Genomic DNA, 13,015 nt, shown 5'->3' with positions numbered 1-13,015 from the left:
GGGGTATCTGTATCTTAATCAGTTGAATGCCACATCGATCAAAGCGTTTTGGACCTACCTGATGTCAAAGGCCTCCAGCACAGTTGGGTCAAGAATGCCGAACTGGCCAATCTTCTGGGTCTTCCCGCCGAGTCGGAGGTAGATAGAAGCGGCATGGCCGTGGAAGAAAGTGGGCTCATCTGTCTCCTCAATCCAGTAGCCGTCTTGTTTCGAGGGTTCCTGGACGACCTGGAAGTCGATGCTCTTTCCCTGCAGGGCCTCCTCGTGCGTCAAGAAGGCCGTCCGCAGCATCGTCAACTCGCGGTCCAGCAGGCCGTGCACTTCCTCGAATCCAGACGTCTTCCCACAGAAGCAAGCCGCAAAATTCCTCTGGTTTCGGGCCTTGCACTCTGCAGACTCGTCCTTGAAGGCAACATCTGAGCATTCGAAAATCTTGATGGGCAAGGCTTTGCCCTTGTTCTCTCGAATCGTCTTGAGAAGGCCAGGCAGCAGAGATGTGCGAACCACTTGGTACTCTGCCGTCTTCGGGTTGGCGAGCCGTACTGCCTTCCCGTCGTCTTTCCTGTTCAGGTATGTGTAGTTCTCGTCAAAGGAGCAGAGAATGAGTGGCAAAACCTCGGTCCACCCTGCGAAAGCCGCCTCGAAACGCACAATGTCGGCAAGTTTCTGGATCGGCATTGCGGCACCGATTGTTGCCGACCTGTGTGGTGTTGATCTTGGAAGATTGTTGTAGCCATAACAGATGGCCAGGTCCTCCATCACATCGCACTGGTGAAGCACATCTGCCCGCGTTGGCGGAACAGAGACTTCTATCAAGTTCTTGTCCTTACTGGACGGTTTTGCGTCATATGCCATCTTGGTCAACAACTGACATATGCGCTCCGGGGTCTCGTCCAGGCCGGTACAGCTCTTGAGGTAGTCGACCTCGGTCTCGATGACCTTGGGAGTGAGATCAGGGAAGGTGCGTGACCTCTTTTCGTCGTGCTCGTAGATGACCTTTACCGGCTCGATAGTGAAAGGCTCGGCACAGTACATGGAGAACATGGTTACCATCATGTTCGTGACGATTTCCAGCTTCGTCTCGTCGGTTGCGGTGAGATCAATGAAGACATTCTTGGTCTTTGGCGAAATTTTGGAGTGTTCGCCGTTGATAATTGGGGGCATGGACAGCACGACGTCGTTCGCGTCCAGCATCACAGGGTAGACGGGAGCGTCCCTGATGATATGGAGGTATTTGCCAAGATGCTTGTCCTTTTCGTAGAACTCCATGAGTTCCGCACCAGTCATGGACTTCTGCTGGTTCAAGGGGATGAACTTGATATCGGTTGGTGGTAGGGCATCGTAGACGAACGGGCCCTGGATCGTGTCTAGGTCGTGCGTTCCGATGGCAACCAGCGTCCGTTGACGGGCCAGGTTCATGTGCAACTTGTCCTGCAGCGAGATGAAGGACTCATAACTCTGCTGGGTGAAAGTGATGTTCCTCAAGATGGCACCAGCGGCGTAAGGTCGGACTTTCTGTGTGTCGGGCTTGATCGTCAGGGTCTGTACTTTGCCGTCCTTGGGCTCGACGAGGCGATAATTCGGGACTGGGGATTTCTCGCGGAAAATGTTGAGCATCAGCTGGATTCCTTCGAAGCACAGCATGTCATAGCGGTTGGCCTGTGTGGCCGGTCAGTCTCGAGGCGTGTTCAAGCGTCGTGGATCGCGGGGGAGGTATACCGGAATCTCTGGACTCGTCGTTAGAAACCGTACTCGGCAAAACAATCGTTACTCGTGGACTGACCGATCTTGAGCTCCGGAGGCACGCCTTCTGGGCGCTCGTCCTCCTCTGTGTCTTCATCGAGCTCAATTCCAAATTCGAAACATAGGTCCTCGAATTCCTCCTTGGTGAACCTGCACAACCCCGGTGTGAGCTTCTTGTCCTGGACGTGGGGTTGGTTAGAGGGGCGGGACTGCAAGCTCACTTCTGACCGAGTGCCTCGTAAAGAGCGTACTTGTCCACGGCAATGGTAGGCATAGTGACGAGCGTGTATGCGACCAGTGTGCTGGTCAGAATGAGTGGGTGTGGTGACAATGGAGACGGTGAGCGTCGGGTGTTGTTGGAGGGTATCGCGAAATTCCTATGCAACCAGCTTGCCCAAAGTTGAGTCAGAGCGGCGGGCGAGCCTAGGAATTTTGGAGGGGTGACTGCAGCTCAATTGAAGGCCCCCCCCTCGGCGACATACCCACTACTCCGTACTCGGTACCTCTCAAAATCAGGGGCATTTACACACCTAACCCTGACGAGATGTTGCCAGGAGGTGTGACTCCACCGAGGTTATTCGCCGCGGTATACGGAGTGCAACGCTATATTACAAGATTACACCCAACTACAAGGTCAATTTTGAGAATACAGGCTTTTTTTGAGAATTCTGTCAGCCCAAAGAGACTTGGACAAGCCGAGTGGCCATCGTGTCCACACCGGCGACAATGTCGGCCGGCTACAGGGTTGCCAGCAGTGAACAGAGAGGTATGAACTACAAGAACCCTTCTCCATAACCACAGTTGCAACTAGGTCTGTTTGAGGGTTGGGGTCATCTCTCTGTAATACCATCACCAAGGTTTGAACGAAGGACAGAGTAGTAAATACTTGGTACCGAGCGGCCGTTGCAGCGAACCACTAGGGTCAAATCAGCCTTGCCTGGGGTGGTTGAATTGGTTTTGATAATGGATGACAGAGACAACATAAACTTCGGCCAGTGACATGCTTCGAGATCTACACTCAGGGCCTTGTGCGCCCAAAGAAGCATGCTGGAAAGGTGCATCACACAAAATGTACCTGCCTAGGTACAGCAGCTTTGCATCGGTGTGGCGGGAGGCAATTCTCAGGCGTAGTCAGTCGGAGGTGGAGTACTTGGATCCAGCGCCAAGATACTGTGTATGGACTTGTACCTACGCTCCCTGTGTGTTTGGGTGGAATTGTTAGCCTGCCCCGGTTTCCTGATGAGACTGACTGCCTGCGAGGAGGGGGTAGGGAGCGGCCGGCTGCCACCTCGGAAGGGCCTGCCCACAGTGCACCAGCGACCAGCGACCGGTTGCTGGCTGCACAACAATGCCATCAATCACAGAGAGCTCCCCCCTTCATCAAACCTGACTTCATCCCACCAACCCCCTAAAAGCTCCCGTATCACCACCACGACGTCCACAGAAGCCATCGCCCGGCCTCCGTATCACGATCCCGAGCCACCGCCCCGATCTAGTCTGATTTGTTTCGGGCTCGACAACGGCAGCCAGCCCACAGCACCGGTCCAACGAAGCCCTGGGAACTGCTTCGCTCGGGCACTTTGAGGCGACGCCGTCAGGACAGGAATCAGCTGCAAAAGTCGGTAGCTTCATTACATCACCCCTCGCACCGCACGCGATCAGGCCTTCCTCGCGCTCACACTTCCCAGCCTCCCAACATCCATCCCACTGCCCACCGACCACCCGGCGAGCATTGTCACTGCCTAAATCGCTCGTCATGGCTGACGCGCCGAATGCGAACGATGAGCTCTACCCCATCGCTGTGCTCATTGACGAGCTCAAGGTACGCACCACACCCCACCCCGCACGCATGCTGCCCATCCATCTGCGCCTGTATGACCTGGGCTCACTCGATACGTAGCACGACGATGTCATCCTCCGTCTCAATGCAATCCGTCGCCTCTCCACTATCGCCCTCGCCCTGGGCGCCGAGCGCACTCGGGAGGAACTGATCCCCTTCCTCGATGGTCTGCGCCCTCTTCCCATCCCAACACACGCCTTGGCACAGCTCCTCTAACAACAATGCAGAGTCTGTCGAGGACGAGGACGAGGTCTTGGTTGCACTGAGCGAAGAGCTCGGCAACTTTATCGAATACGTCGGCGGGCCTCAATGGGGCCACGTCCTGCTGTCTCCTCTCGAGAACCTCGCTGCAATCGAGGAGCCGGTCGTCAGGGACAAGGTAGGCTTCCTATCGTCACCCTCAGTGTGCAATCTGGCCCTAATTATCCTCGTTAGGCCGTCGAGTCCCTCAACAAGATCTGTGTCGATCTCTCCTCGCAGCAAGTCGAAGAATACTTCATCCCCCTAACGATCCGACTCTCCAAAGCCGACTGGTTCACGTCAAAGGTGTCAGGATGCGGGCTCTACACCAGCCCCTACTCGAAGGTGTCACCACCAATCCAGCAACAGCTTCGCCAGCAGTTTGGACAACTCGTCCACGACGAGACCCCCATGGTGCGCCGCCAAGCCGCCACCAACCTCTCCAAGTTCGTGAAGGAGATGCCAGCTTCGATTGTTGTGGAGGAGATGATACCCATGTTTCAACACCTTGCGCAGGACGACCAGGACAGCGTGCGCTTGTTGACAGTTGAGGTGCTTATTGCCGTTGCCGAAGTTGTCCCCAAGGAACAGCAGTCAAGTCACGGCGTCCTTCTTACCTCTCTCCGGAGCCTCATAGAAGACAAGAGCTGGCGGGTCAGGTACATGATTGCAGATCGGTTTGAGAAGGTGGGTCCAATGCGCTGCCCTTCTCTGTCTGATCGTGGTTGCTGACTCTATTTTAGATCGCCAAAGCAGTCGATGAAGAGGTCGTAGCAAGGGACCTGGTGCCCTCATTTGTGAAGCTGCTCAAAGACAACGAGGCTGAGGTGCGGACGGCAATCGCAGGACAGATTCCAGGATTCTGCGCCCTGGTTGAGCGGACGACATTGCTCAATGACATCCTGGGTAGCATCGAGGACTTGGTCTCGGACAACTCCCAGCATGTCCGTGCCGCTCTTGGTACACAGATCAGTGGACTGGCTCCCATACTTGGAAAGCAAGAGTAAGTCTACGGACGAGAACACCCGCTCGCTGGTACGCTCGTGCCATACTGATTGAAAACTCAGGACTATTGATCATCTTCTGCCCATGTTCCTTCAGATGCTCAAGGATGAGTTCCCTGAGGTCCGTCTCCACATCATTTCGAAGCTCGAGCTTGTCAACCAAGGTTAGTAGTCCACCGTCGGATTTTCTGGCCCGGCGCTAATGTTAGCAGTTATCGGGATCGACCTGCTGTCACAATCGCTGCTCCCCGCCATCACGCAGCTAGCGGAGGACAAGCAGTGGCGTGTGCGCTTGGCTATTATCGAGTACATCCCGTTACTGGCAAGTCAACTGGGTGTCAAGTTCTTCGATGAGCAGCTGAGTGCCCTGTGTATGGGCTGGCTAGGTGACACTGTCTTCTCCATCCGTGAGGCAGCGACACACAATTTGAAGAAGCTCACAGAGGTCTTTGGTGTGGAGTGGGCGAGCGAGGCCATAATCCCCAAGGTGATGGCTATGGGCAATCACCCGAACTATCTCTACAGAATGACCACCTGCTTCGCTATCACGGTATGAACCCAACCCCCGATTAGGGAATCGTAACCTTGGCTAATATAGCTCTCAAAGACCCTGGCGACTGTTGTCAGCATGGATGTCATTGCCAAGTCAATTCTGCCCATGCTTGACAAGCTTGTGGTGGATGACATCCCCAACATCCGATTCAACGTCGCGAAGACGTATGCGGTGCTCATCGATGTTCTTCAGCGCCTGCCTGACGAAGGCACCGTCTACCAGCTGGAGAAGTCCGGTGAGACCAAGGCCCCGTCCCCACAGGGCCAGGAGCTTATCCAGCAACGCGTGATCCCGAGCCTGGAAAAGCTGCAGAAGGACGACGATGTGGATGTTCGCTATTTCGCGACAACGGCTGCCGCGGTCGTGACGGGTTCGGGAGGGGAGCCCATGAACACCTCGCCCTAGAAGGGGGATTACTCTGCTGAAATGACACCATGCGCGAGGCCGAAACCGTTCATGTCTTGACGCTTTTCACAGAGGGACCAACCCGCTCGATGTGGGTCTGGCCTTTGATTTCGTCCCCATCCCCTGATCATATACAGCGTTTCGCCAAGGGAAATCCAAACCAAACAAAAAAATACACTATTAGAAGACGGGATCAGGCATAAAGGAGCATCAACGATTCCCCCGAGGTTTTATGCTTTGCGGTCTTTTGCAGGCCTCCGAACTCCACGGGCTTCAAATGGATATCAGCAAGGCAGGCTGTACGGGTGGTCCATGTGGGAAGCCTTGGCCTTGAATAATGTAGGACTACCCTGGAGCTTCGAGCCCGACCAGAGGAAGAGACCCCCCATTTAGCACACTTAGCACGTCGATGAATCACGCACGTATCGTACAAGACCTGTCAATGCGTTCCTTCTATATTGCTTGCTGTTGGGTATCTAGTTAGATGTGCTGCGACTACGCCCCCCTACTCCGCGCCGTCCGCTGGGCCGTGATGTCTGAACGTGAAGGGACACCTGCCCACACCTGCACACCCCGCCGTCATCATCTCCTCTGGAAGCACAGCGTGCTGATGGTCTGCCCCTTGACCCCACCAAAGCTGAAGCTCGGGTACTCGACCCGGCCGACCCTCACGAACCTCGCGCCGCCCTCGACGCCGGCGCTGCCCTCGCCGAACCACCCCTCGAGCTCCGCCTCGGTCCAGTTGCAGCTGGTGACGAGGAACAGGCCGCCGGGCCGTACGAGCCGCAGCACGCGCCCCTTGTACCCCTCGCTGACCCTGCGCCCGCGCGCGTCGGCCTCGTCGCTCAGCGACACGGCGTCAAAGGTGCCCTTGTCGTGCACGACGTCCCACCCCCGGGCCTGCGCCCCGAGCAGCACGGCGCCGTAGCCGCCCCGCAGCACGTCCCACTCGGCAAACTCGACCTCCTCGTCGCCCGCCACCGCCCCGGACCCGGCGATCTGCCGCGCCAGCGCCACGCTCTCCCCGCTGTAGTCCACGCCCAGGCAGCGCCCGCGCCAGCCCTCCTCGCGCAGCGCAAAGAGCAGCGACCCGTTGCCGCAGCCGAGGTCGAGGAAGGACGTCGAGTGCTTGTCCAGGGCCACCGGCTCATGGGATGCTCCCCCGCCGATCCCGTCCCCGTCCGCTGCTGCGGTTGTTGTGCCCTCCTCCAGGTCCTCGAGGAACTGGAGCAGCTTTGCCTCGGCGTCCGAGTCGTCGAACCAGACCGTGCCGCGGTCGTTGGGGTCGGAGGCGTTGTTCACGATCTCGCGCTTGTAGAGGTTGTCCCAGCTGTTTGGTTTGGTTTTGCACCATTTGGTTAGTCTTGCGGGACGGTGTTGCGTTGCGTTCCGTTGCGTTGCGTTTTAAGGCACAGGCGGGACGCGGGGCACGATGGTGGGAGGAAAGATCATGTCCCTCCATGTAAACTCGACTCACTATTCCTTGGTGCCTAGCTCGGACGGCTCCAGGTGATTTGGTATGGAGGGTTGATTGTCTGCCATCTTTGATGCAGTTCCCTTGTAAACGGCCTGATAAATGGTTGTTGACGTCCGAGACGGGAAAGTATAGGGACGAAGAGCGACGGACGTATTCTGCCGTGACGGCCGGCGTGGGCAAGCTGCAGGCCGGGCAAGTCCACGTTGGCGGGGCACATCCGAGAATGGTAGGCGGTGATGCTTATGTGCAAGGATGACTGCTCGAGATTCTGTGTAGCGCTCGACGGCAGAGGTGAGAGCTTCTGGGCCGGACCGTCACAGCTAGCAACATTTTGACTAGTAAACCACATGAGGCTTTAGGTAGCAGCTAACTGCCCGGGCACGTAAAGATGTAATTGGACGAAACACAGTTCGTCAAAATACCCAACGCATGCATCACAGGAGTAAAAATGAGACTATGCCCGACAAGGGGGTTTGGAGGTTCGTACTACTTGTATTATTTCGACAAGTCTTGACACAGATGGTGTGAGGGTCATCCCCGCCAAACCTCGCGTACATGAGAAGTTGACCCAGGGGATCGAAGCGATAGCTTGGTTCCCATCCCTGGCCAGCAAGACAGGGGGTCAGAGGGTCTCGGAGAAGACCACATGGGTCGACTCCAGATACCTGCATTGGCCATCTCGCTGGCTGAGGCTTTCTTTCCCGGCCTGGCTTCCGGGCCTCCCTGTTCTTGTTCCATGTGCCAAGCATGAGGGCACATCTTTCCGGACACAAGAAACCGTACATTGTGAGACCATGCTTGCCGTTCGCAAGAACGGCCATGATCCTCAAGGTCATGCCTGGTCTTCCGCATCTCTGCGGAAATTCCTTTAATTCTCTCATCGAGAGCTCCTTCAGCCCAGCGTCCACACGGGCGCCTTGACGAGCACCTGCCGCCCTCGAACCTCGACGGCAAGGAAGCCGGCGAACCGCAGCTTGTTGCTGTCCTTTGGAGGCAAAGCTAATGTCGTTGTCGAGTCAGTACCTGTGATGGACGGCGCAGTCGAATGTTTCCGACCGGGCTGTTGAGAAACCGAGGCAACGCTGCCCTTGCGGCTGCTGCTGCCAGGAACAAGCACCGACGGGGCGTTGCTGAGTAGACTTGAAAGAGTTGAACTTGCTGACATACCGGCTCTGGACTTGCTGCTGCGCTCTTTGCTGCTGCTCTTCTCACCGCCGCTGTCCTTGCCATTTTCTTCTCTCGAGTCCGCATCTCCGTCGCTGTCGGGGGGCCTGGTCTCGATCGGCGGGAGTGGTGCCTTCTCGACTTCCATGATGTTGGGTTGTAGGTTATCCTGTGGCAGCGGGTAGATGATTGCCACGTCTCGACTCTCCATTGGCAGGTTCGCCGCTATGCTGACGGCGAGCTCTATGATCATGCTCGCGCTCCCGTCAACGCCGGCCGGGGGAGGCTCTGCGAGATGCTGAAAGAGATATGCAGTTAGATTGGACGTGGCCTTTCGAATGAAGTCTTGGCGGTGTTCAGAACTCTCCGCCGAGTTCAGCACGTGTTGCAGGCCGTCCAGCGTCGTCATCCTCCAGGTCACGACCTTTGAGGTCAGGGCGTCGTGCTCCTCCTGGCTGGTCATGGTATAGTTGCCACGGCGGATGTTCTGCTCGATTTCCTTGAGCTGTCTGCTGAGCTCAGGATCGAGACCCGGGTGAAAACAGCCGTGGAAAATCTCCTCCACTATCCATCTGGTGATGACAGCGCGTCCAACTGCAGTCATCTCCTGCTTGCCCGTCTTTAGAGCATCTGTGCTGACGTAGCTCTCCAACCAAGATGGGACCGAAGTCCAGTCTTTACGAATGTTGAAGGACAGGTTGTTGATGGCTCCGTTGAGCCGGTTGAACCTTGTCATGTACTCATTGTCGTCCAGCGCGGTGCGGGACTGTGTGATCCTCTGGTTCGCGACTGCATTCTGAAGCTGCTCCACCTGGCCATTCAGCTGCTCGATCTGGGTCTTGCCATCGAAATACAAGCGCTTAACATTTTTGTACTTTGTCACTGCAGCAAGGATTTTTGTTAGTTATTTTGACTCGATCGTTACATCCGAGGTTACAAAACGTACGCAAATCTTTAAAAGCCTTCTCGGGATCTTCTGATGGCTGTGGGCTGTTGCGACCTTGCTCTGCAGCACCTTCAAACTGCTGTTGCTGCTGCTGCTGCCGGTCTTGGATGGTGCTCTGACGGAAGCTAGGGTTCGGGCCGGATGCGCCTTGAGGACCCTGTGGAGCCGAAGGCAGGGTGTTCATGCTGTTGGAGGGTTGCTGACTGTGCCTGTAGCCAGGTGGGGGCCCCGGTGGGATATCGCCGCGCAGGCTCTTTTCGGTTTCCTGGGACCGTCTTGTCTGAGGCGGCCCTCCTTGTGGAGCCATACCCTGTTGGCTGTGGTGCTCTTGCTGCTGGCCGTCGGGCGACGAGGTCGACGACTGCTGCTGATGCAGTTGCTGACTGTGCGGCTGCAGTGAGGTCGACCGGGAAGGAAAGTCTTGTGCCGAGTACCTCACGGCGGGGGAAGTTGCCGCGGATTGGACGTTTGAGGAAGAGAGCAGGTAATCACCTTCGGTGGCAGGGGATTCATGCGACAACTGAGATATTGTCTCGGGGTTGCGATGTTGGTCGGCAACGAGGAGGCCCGAGTACACAGGTTGGTTCCCTTCGGTCTGGCCCTGCCTCTGGGGGGAGTGGGAGATGAATTGGTACTGCCGGGTGGCTGGATCGAAGGCGACCTGGTTCAGCTGCTGCTGTTGGTCGGGCGTCAGCTGGGCCTGGGTGTGAATCTGGCCGTGGGGGTGGATGAAGCCACCGTCGTCTGAATACGGCGAGTTGTCCTGGTTGGTAGGGACACGGCGAAGGGTGGGCAGCTGGAACTCGTGAGGGTTCTGCAATCGCGAAGTAGTCAGTCAGACTTGCGCCCCCCGCACGCAGCACCCAGGCGATGAGGGATGGAGGACTGAAGGACAGGACGAAGTTTAGTTATGCTTACGTTTTGCAGGGGCGAGGGCTGGGTCTGGGGCCCCGGGGACTGCCAGTCGGCGGGCTGCTGGTCGAGGGAGACCTGAGACGGGCCGGTCCGCAGGGCAGGTGGGTTGCTGATGCGCTTTGACGGGCGGCGGGCAAGGCCGGCGGTGTTGTCGTAGGTGTGCTGGGAGTGGGAGGGCTGGTGGTGGGGGTGGTACTCGGGGCGGGCCTGCTGTTCAGCCTTGTTGAGATTGGGAGCTCCGGCGAGGATGTTCTTGATCAATCGGCGCGTCGACCGCCTGGACTCGACGGGGGCTGGTGGATTTTGGTGCTGTTGTCGTTGTTGCTGCTGCAGCTGCTGCTGGTGGAGGAGTTGCTGCTGTTGCTGGTGCTGATGCTGATGCTGATGCTGGTGGGGCTGCTGCTGGTGGTGAAGCTGCGGGTGGTAAGCGAGGGGTGGTTGAGGGGGGGTATTACTGTAGGGCCTTGAGAGGTCTTCGAAGGAGGAACCAAAGGAGGGGTTTGGCTGGACGGGGGTGGCTACTTGGTGATATCTCTGAGACTGCGACCTGGCGACAGCATCTGCGAACTCATGCACAGCCTTGCGCACCCGCGCGTCAGGCACGGGGGGGCTGGCGGTGTTGAGGGGGTGCAGCTGGTGCAGCTGGGACTGGTGGTGGGACGGGGGCGAGGACGAGGACGAGGACAAGTTGTTGTTGCTGCTGTTGTTGTTGTTTGGGCCTGAGGACGAGGCGGTGGGCAGGGAAGAGTAGAGGTGAGATGATGACGGCGGCAGCTGGGGCGGTGGTTGGCTGGCAGCGCGCAGGTCCTGGACAAAGGATTCCGAGGAGGTGGTGGAGGGCCCCGAGGCTGACGAGGGGCCTTGGTTGTTTGGTTGCACGCCGACCTGGTGGGCTTGGGACTGGGACGACTGGGACGACTGGGCCTGGGCCTGGGGCTGGGCTGCCTGGCCGTGGCCGTGACCGGGACCGGGTTGGGCGCCAGCAACGCCGGAAGGGGAAATGCCCTGGCCGGCAGCAGCAGCAGAGGTGGGAGCAGACGAGGCAGGGGCGGGCAGAGAGGACGAGGCAGAGGCAGCCCCAGCGGGATCCGTGCCGGCAGCAGCTTGGGAGGAGCCAGAAACGGCGGCGGGCCCAGCCGATTCAACCAGGTGTTGTTGAGATCGGTTGTTTGGTTTGGCTGAGCGACCGAAAGGCATTATCATAATAAAGAAAACGGGGGGCGAAGGGCGGGCGCCGGCAGAGACAGGCGGCCCTTTATTTAGCAACGAGCAAACTGGCTGGGCTGGCTGGCTGGCTGCTTTTGGTCGTGCGCTTCTCTGGTGCTTTTTGCTGGTGCTTTGGTGCTCTGGTGCTCTGGAGCTTGGAGCTTGGAGCTGGTGCTGGTGCTGGTGCTGCTGAGGTGCGTTGCGTTGCGTTTGGTTTGGGTTGCGTTGCAATCAATGCGTCGCAGTCAGTCCAGTCGGTAATAGCAAGCAAGTCAGTCGCAGTGTTCGCTGCTGCTACTGCTGCTGCTGCTGCTGCTTCGTCTCTTTTGTCCCCCCCCTGCGGGCTGCACTGCGCGGTCTGCCGCTCGACTCCAGCTCAGCTAGAGCACAAAAAGAGGTCGGGCTCCCAGAAAGCGGACGGGGGCAGGTCAGAACAGGCCCAGAGCCGAGGCAAGGCGAGGCCAGGCCAGGCAAGGCAAGGCGACGCAGAGCAGGGCAATGCAAGGCAGGGCAGGGCAGGGCAGGGCAGGGCAGGGCAAGGGCAGCACGACTCAAAGCAAGCAAGGCGTGGCCAGGATGGCTGTTGTCACTGCGTCTTGTCACTTGCTCGCTGCTCCGCGGTGCTCTCACTCGGGGGGAGAGATCCGAGCGCAGCGCGACAGGCGGGATCTGGGACGCGGTCTCGTGCGTGTGAGGCTTAGATATGTGATGTGCGAGATGGGATGGGAGGAAAGAGGAGAAGGCGAATAGGAGGCAGGTCAGGTCTGCTGCCACTGGCAAGGCAGGGCAAGGCAAGGCAGGCAGGCAGGCTTCAAGGCCTGCTGAGCAGCTCGGGGGGACTGGGCCGCAGGGCTGGGCTGGGCTGGACGGACAGACGGGGCAGAGGACAATAATGTCAGGAACGGGATCGGGATAGGTGCCCGCCTCCTCACAGCATGTCCGAGTGCCTGATGAGCCTGGGCCTGACGAGCCAGGTGTGTGTGTGTGTGTGTGCCTTCTGCCGGCCCCGGTGGGGAAATCTCATCTCACCCACCAGACACAACAGCGGCGGCAGCGGCAGCGAGAGGGCGAGAGCACGAGTATGGCGGGTGCGTGGGAGGACGAGTGGCGCCGTGCCGTTGTCCATTGACACGCCATGCCCAAAGAGGAGCATTTTTATTGCCTGGGGGCAGTGCAGCACCATGAGGAAATCCTCTGCAGTTGCTGCAGTCGCTGCAGTCGCTGCAGTCAACTGCACCCGCGTGCTACCAGAATCTCATTCATTGTCCAGCCTCAGCCGGGGCTGCTGCTGCAAGTCCCCACACCCCGGCTGCGCACATGGGATAGCTATGTAGGTACCTAGGTAGTTGGGTAGCTACCTGGCAATGTAGCAATGCATGCATCTATGTTCTGATACGGCATGGGATGTGGGGGTGAGCAAGGGAATAGGCCATTCGCTGCTGCTGCGATGGAACCTCTCTGCTGAGTTGGAAGCAAACCCATGTGTTTCATCTGGCCTATATTGTGCTTTAGAGGAAACGTT

At 58.0% G+C, this 13,015-nt stretch overlaps 3 protein-coding genes across 3 annotated transcripts; 1 reads left to right on the top strand and 2 right to left on the bottom strand.

Annotated features, from left to right (window-relative positions):
- Positions 1 to 3,071: 3,071 nt before the first annotated feature.
- Positions 3,072 to 7,758, top strand: KVR01_008821 (protein phosphatase 2A structural subunit TPD3). Its single transcript, XM_044792452.1, has 9 exons — positions 3,072 to 3,361; positions 3,432 to 3,565; positions 3,644 to 3,749; positions 3,811 to 3,962; positions 4,019 to 4,510; positions 4,567 to 4,826; positions 4,891 to 4,991; positions 5,040 to 5,377; positions 5,435 to 7,758. Exons 2-9 carry the CDS (start codon positions 3,500 to 3,502, stop codon positions 5,783 to 5,785), a joined length of 1,866 nt encoding a protein of 621 aa, XP_044642588.1. The 5' UTR covers positions 3,072 to 3,361; positions 3,432 to 3,499; the 3' UTR covers positions 5,786 to 7,758.
- KVR01_008770 (uncharacterized protein) lies at positions 6,368 to 7,327 on the bottom strand (the record flags this gene model as incomplete). The annotated part of the gene is made up of 2 exons (XM_044784941.1): positions 6,368 to 7,115; positions 7,263 to 7,327. The coding sequence occupies 2 exons, from the start codon at positions 7,325 to 7,327 to the stop codon at positions 6,368 to 6,370; spliced, it is 813 nt and encodes a 270-aa protein (XP_044642537.1).
- Positions 7,759 to 8,154: 396 nt separating the features above from the next.
- On the bottom strand, positions 8,155 to 11,490 carry KVR01_008601 (uncharacterized protein; the record flags this gene model as incomplete). The annotated part of the gene is made up of 4 exons (XM_044781353.1): positions 8,155 to 8,261; positions 8,430 to 9,308; positions 9,373 to 10,186; positions 10,291 to 11,490. The coding sequence occupies 4 exons, from the start codon at positions 11,488 to 11,490 to the stop codon at positions 8,155 to 8,157; spliced, it is 3,000 nt and encodes a 999-aa protein (XP_044642368.1).
- Between the last annotated feature and the right edge of the window lie 1,525 nt (positions 11,491 to 13,015).

This window comes from Diaporthe batatas (assembly GCF_019321695.1).
Source record: "Diaporthe batatas strain CRI 302-4 chromosome Unknown Contig00010, whole genome shotgun sequence".
Taxonomy (NCBI): domain Eukaryota; kingdom Fungi; phylum Ascomycota; class Sordariomycetes; order Diaporthales; family Diaporthaceae; genus Diaporthe; species Diaporthe batatas.
The sequence above is the reverse complement of the archived record's forward strand: the minus strand, read 5'-3'. Positions and strand labels throughout refer to the sequence as shown.

Bases quoted from the DNA above. Each gene is read 5' to 3' on its own strand.
- KVR01_008821 (XM_044792452.1), top strand. From the start codon at position 3,500: ATGGCTGACGCGCCGAATGCGAACGATGAGCTCTACCCCATCGCTGTG. The intron at 4,827-4,890 runs GTAAGTCTACGG...TTGAAAACTCAG, and splicing joins CCCATACTTGGAAAGCAAGA to GACTATTGATCATCTTCTGC. The intron at 5,378-5,434 runs GTATGAACCCAA...TAGCTCTCAAAG, and splicing joins CCACCTGCTTCGCTATCACG to ACCCTGGCGACTGTTGTCAG.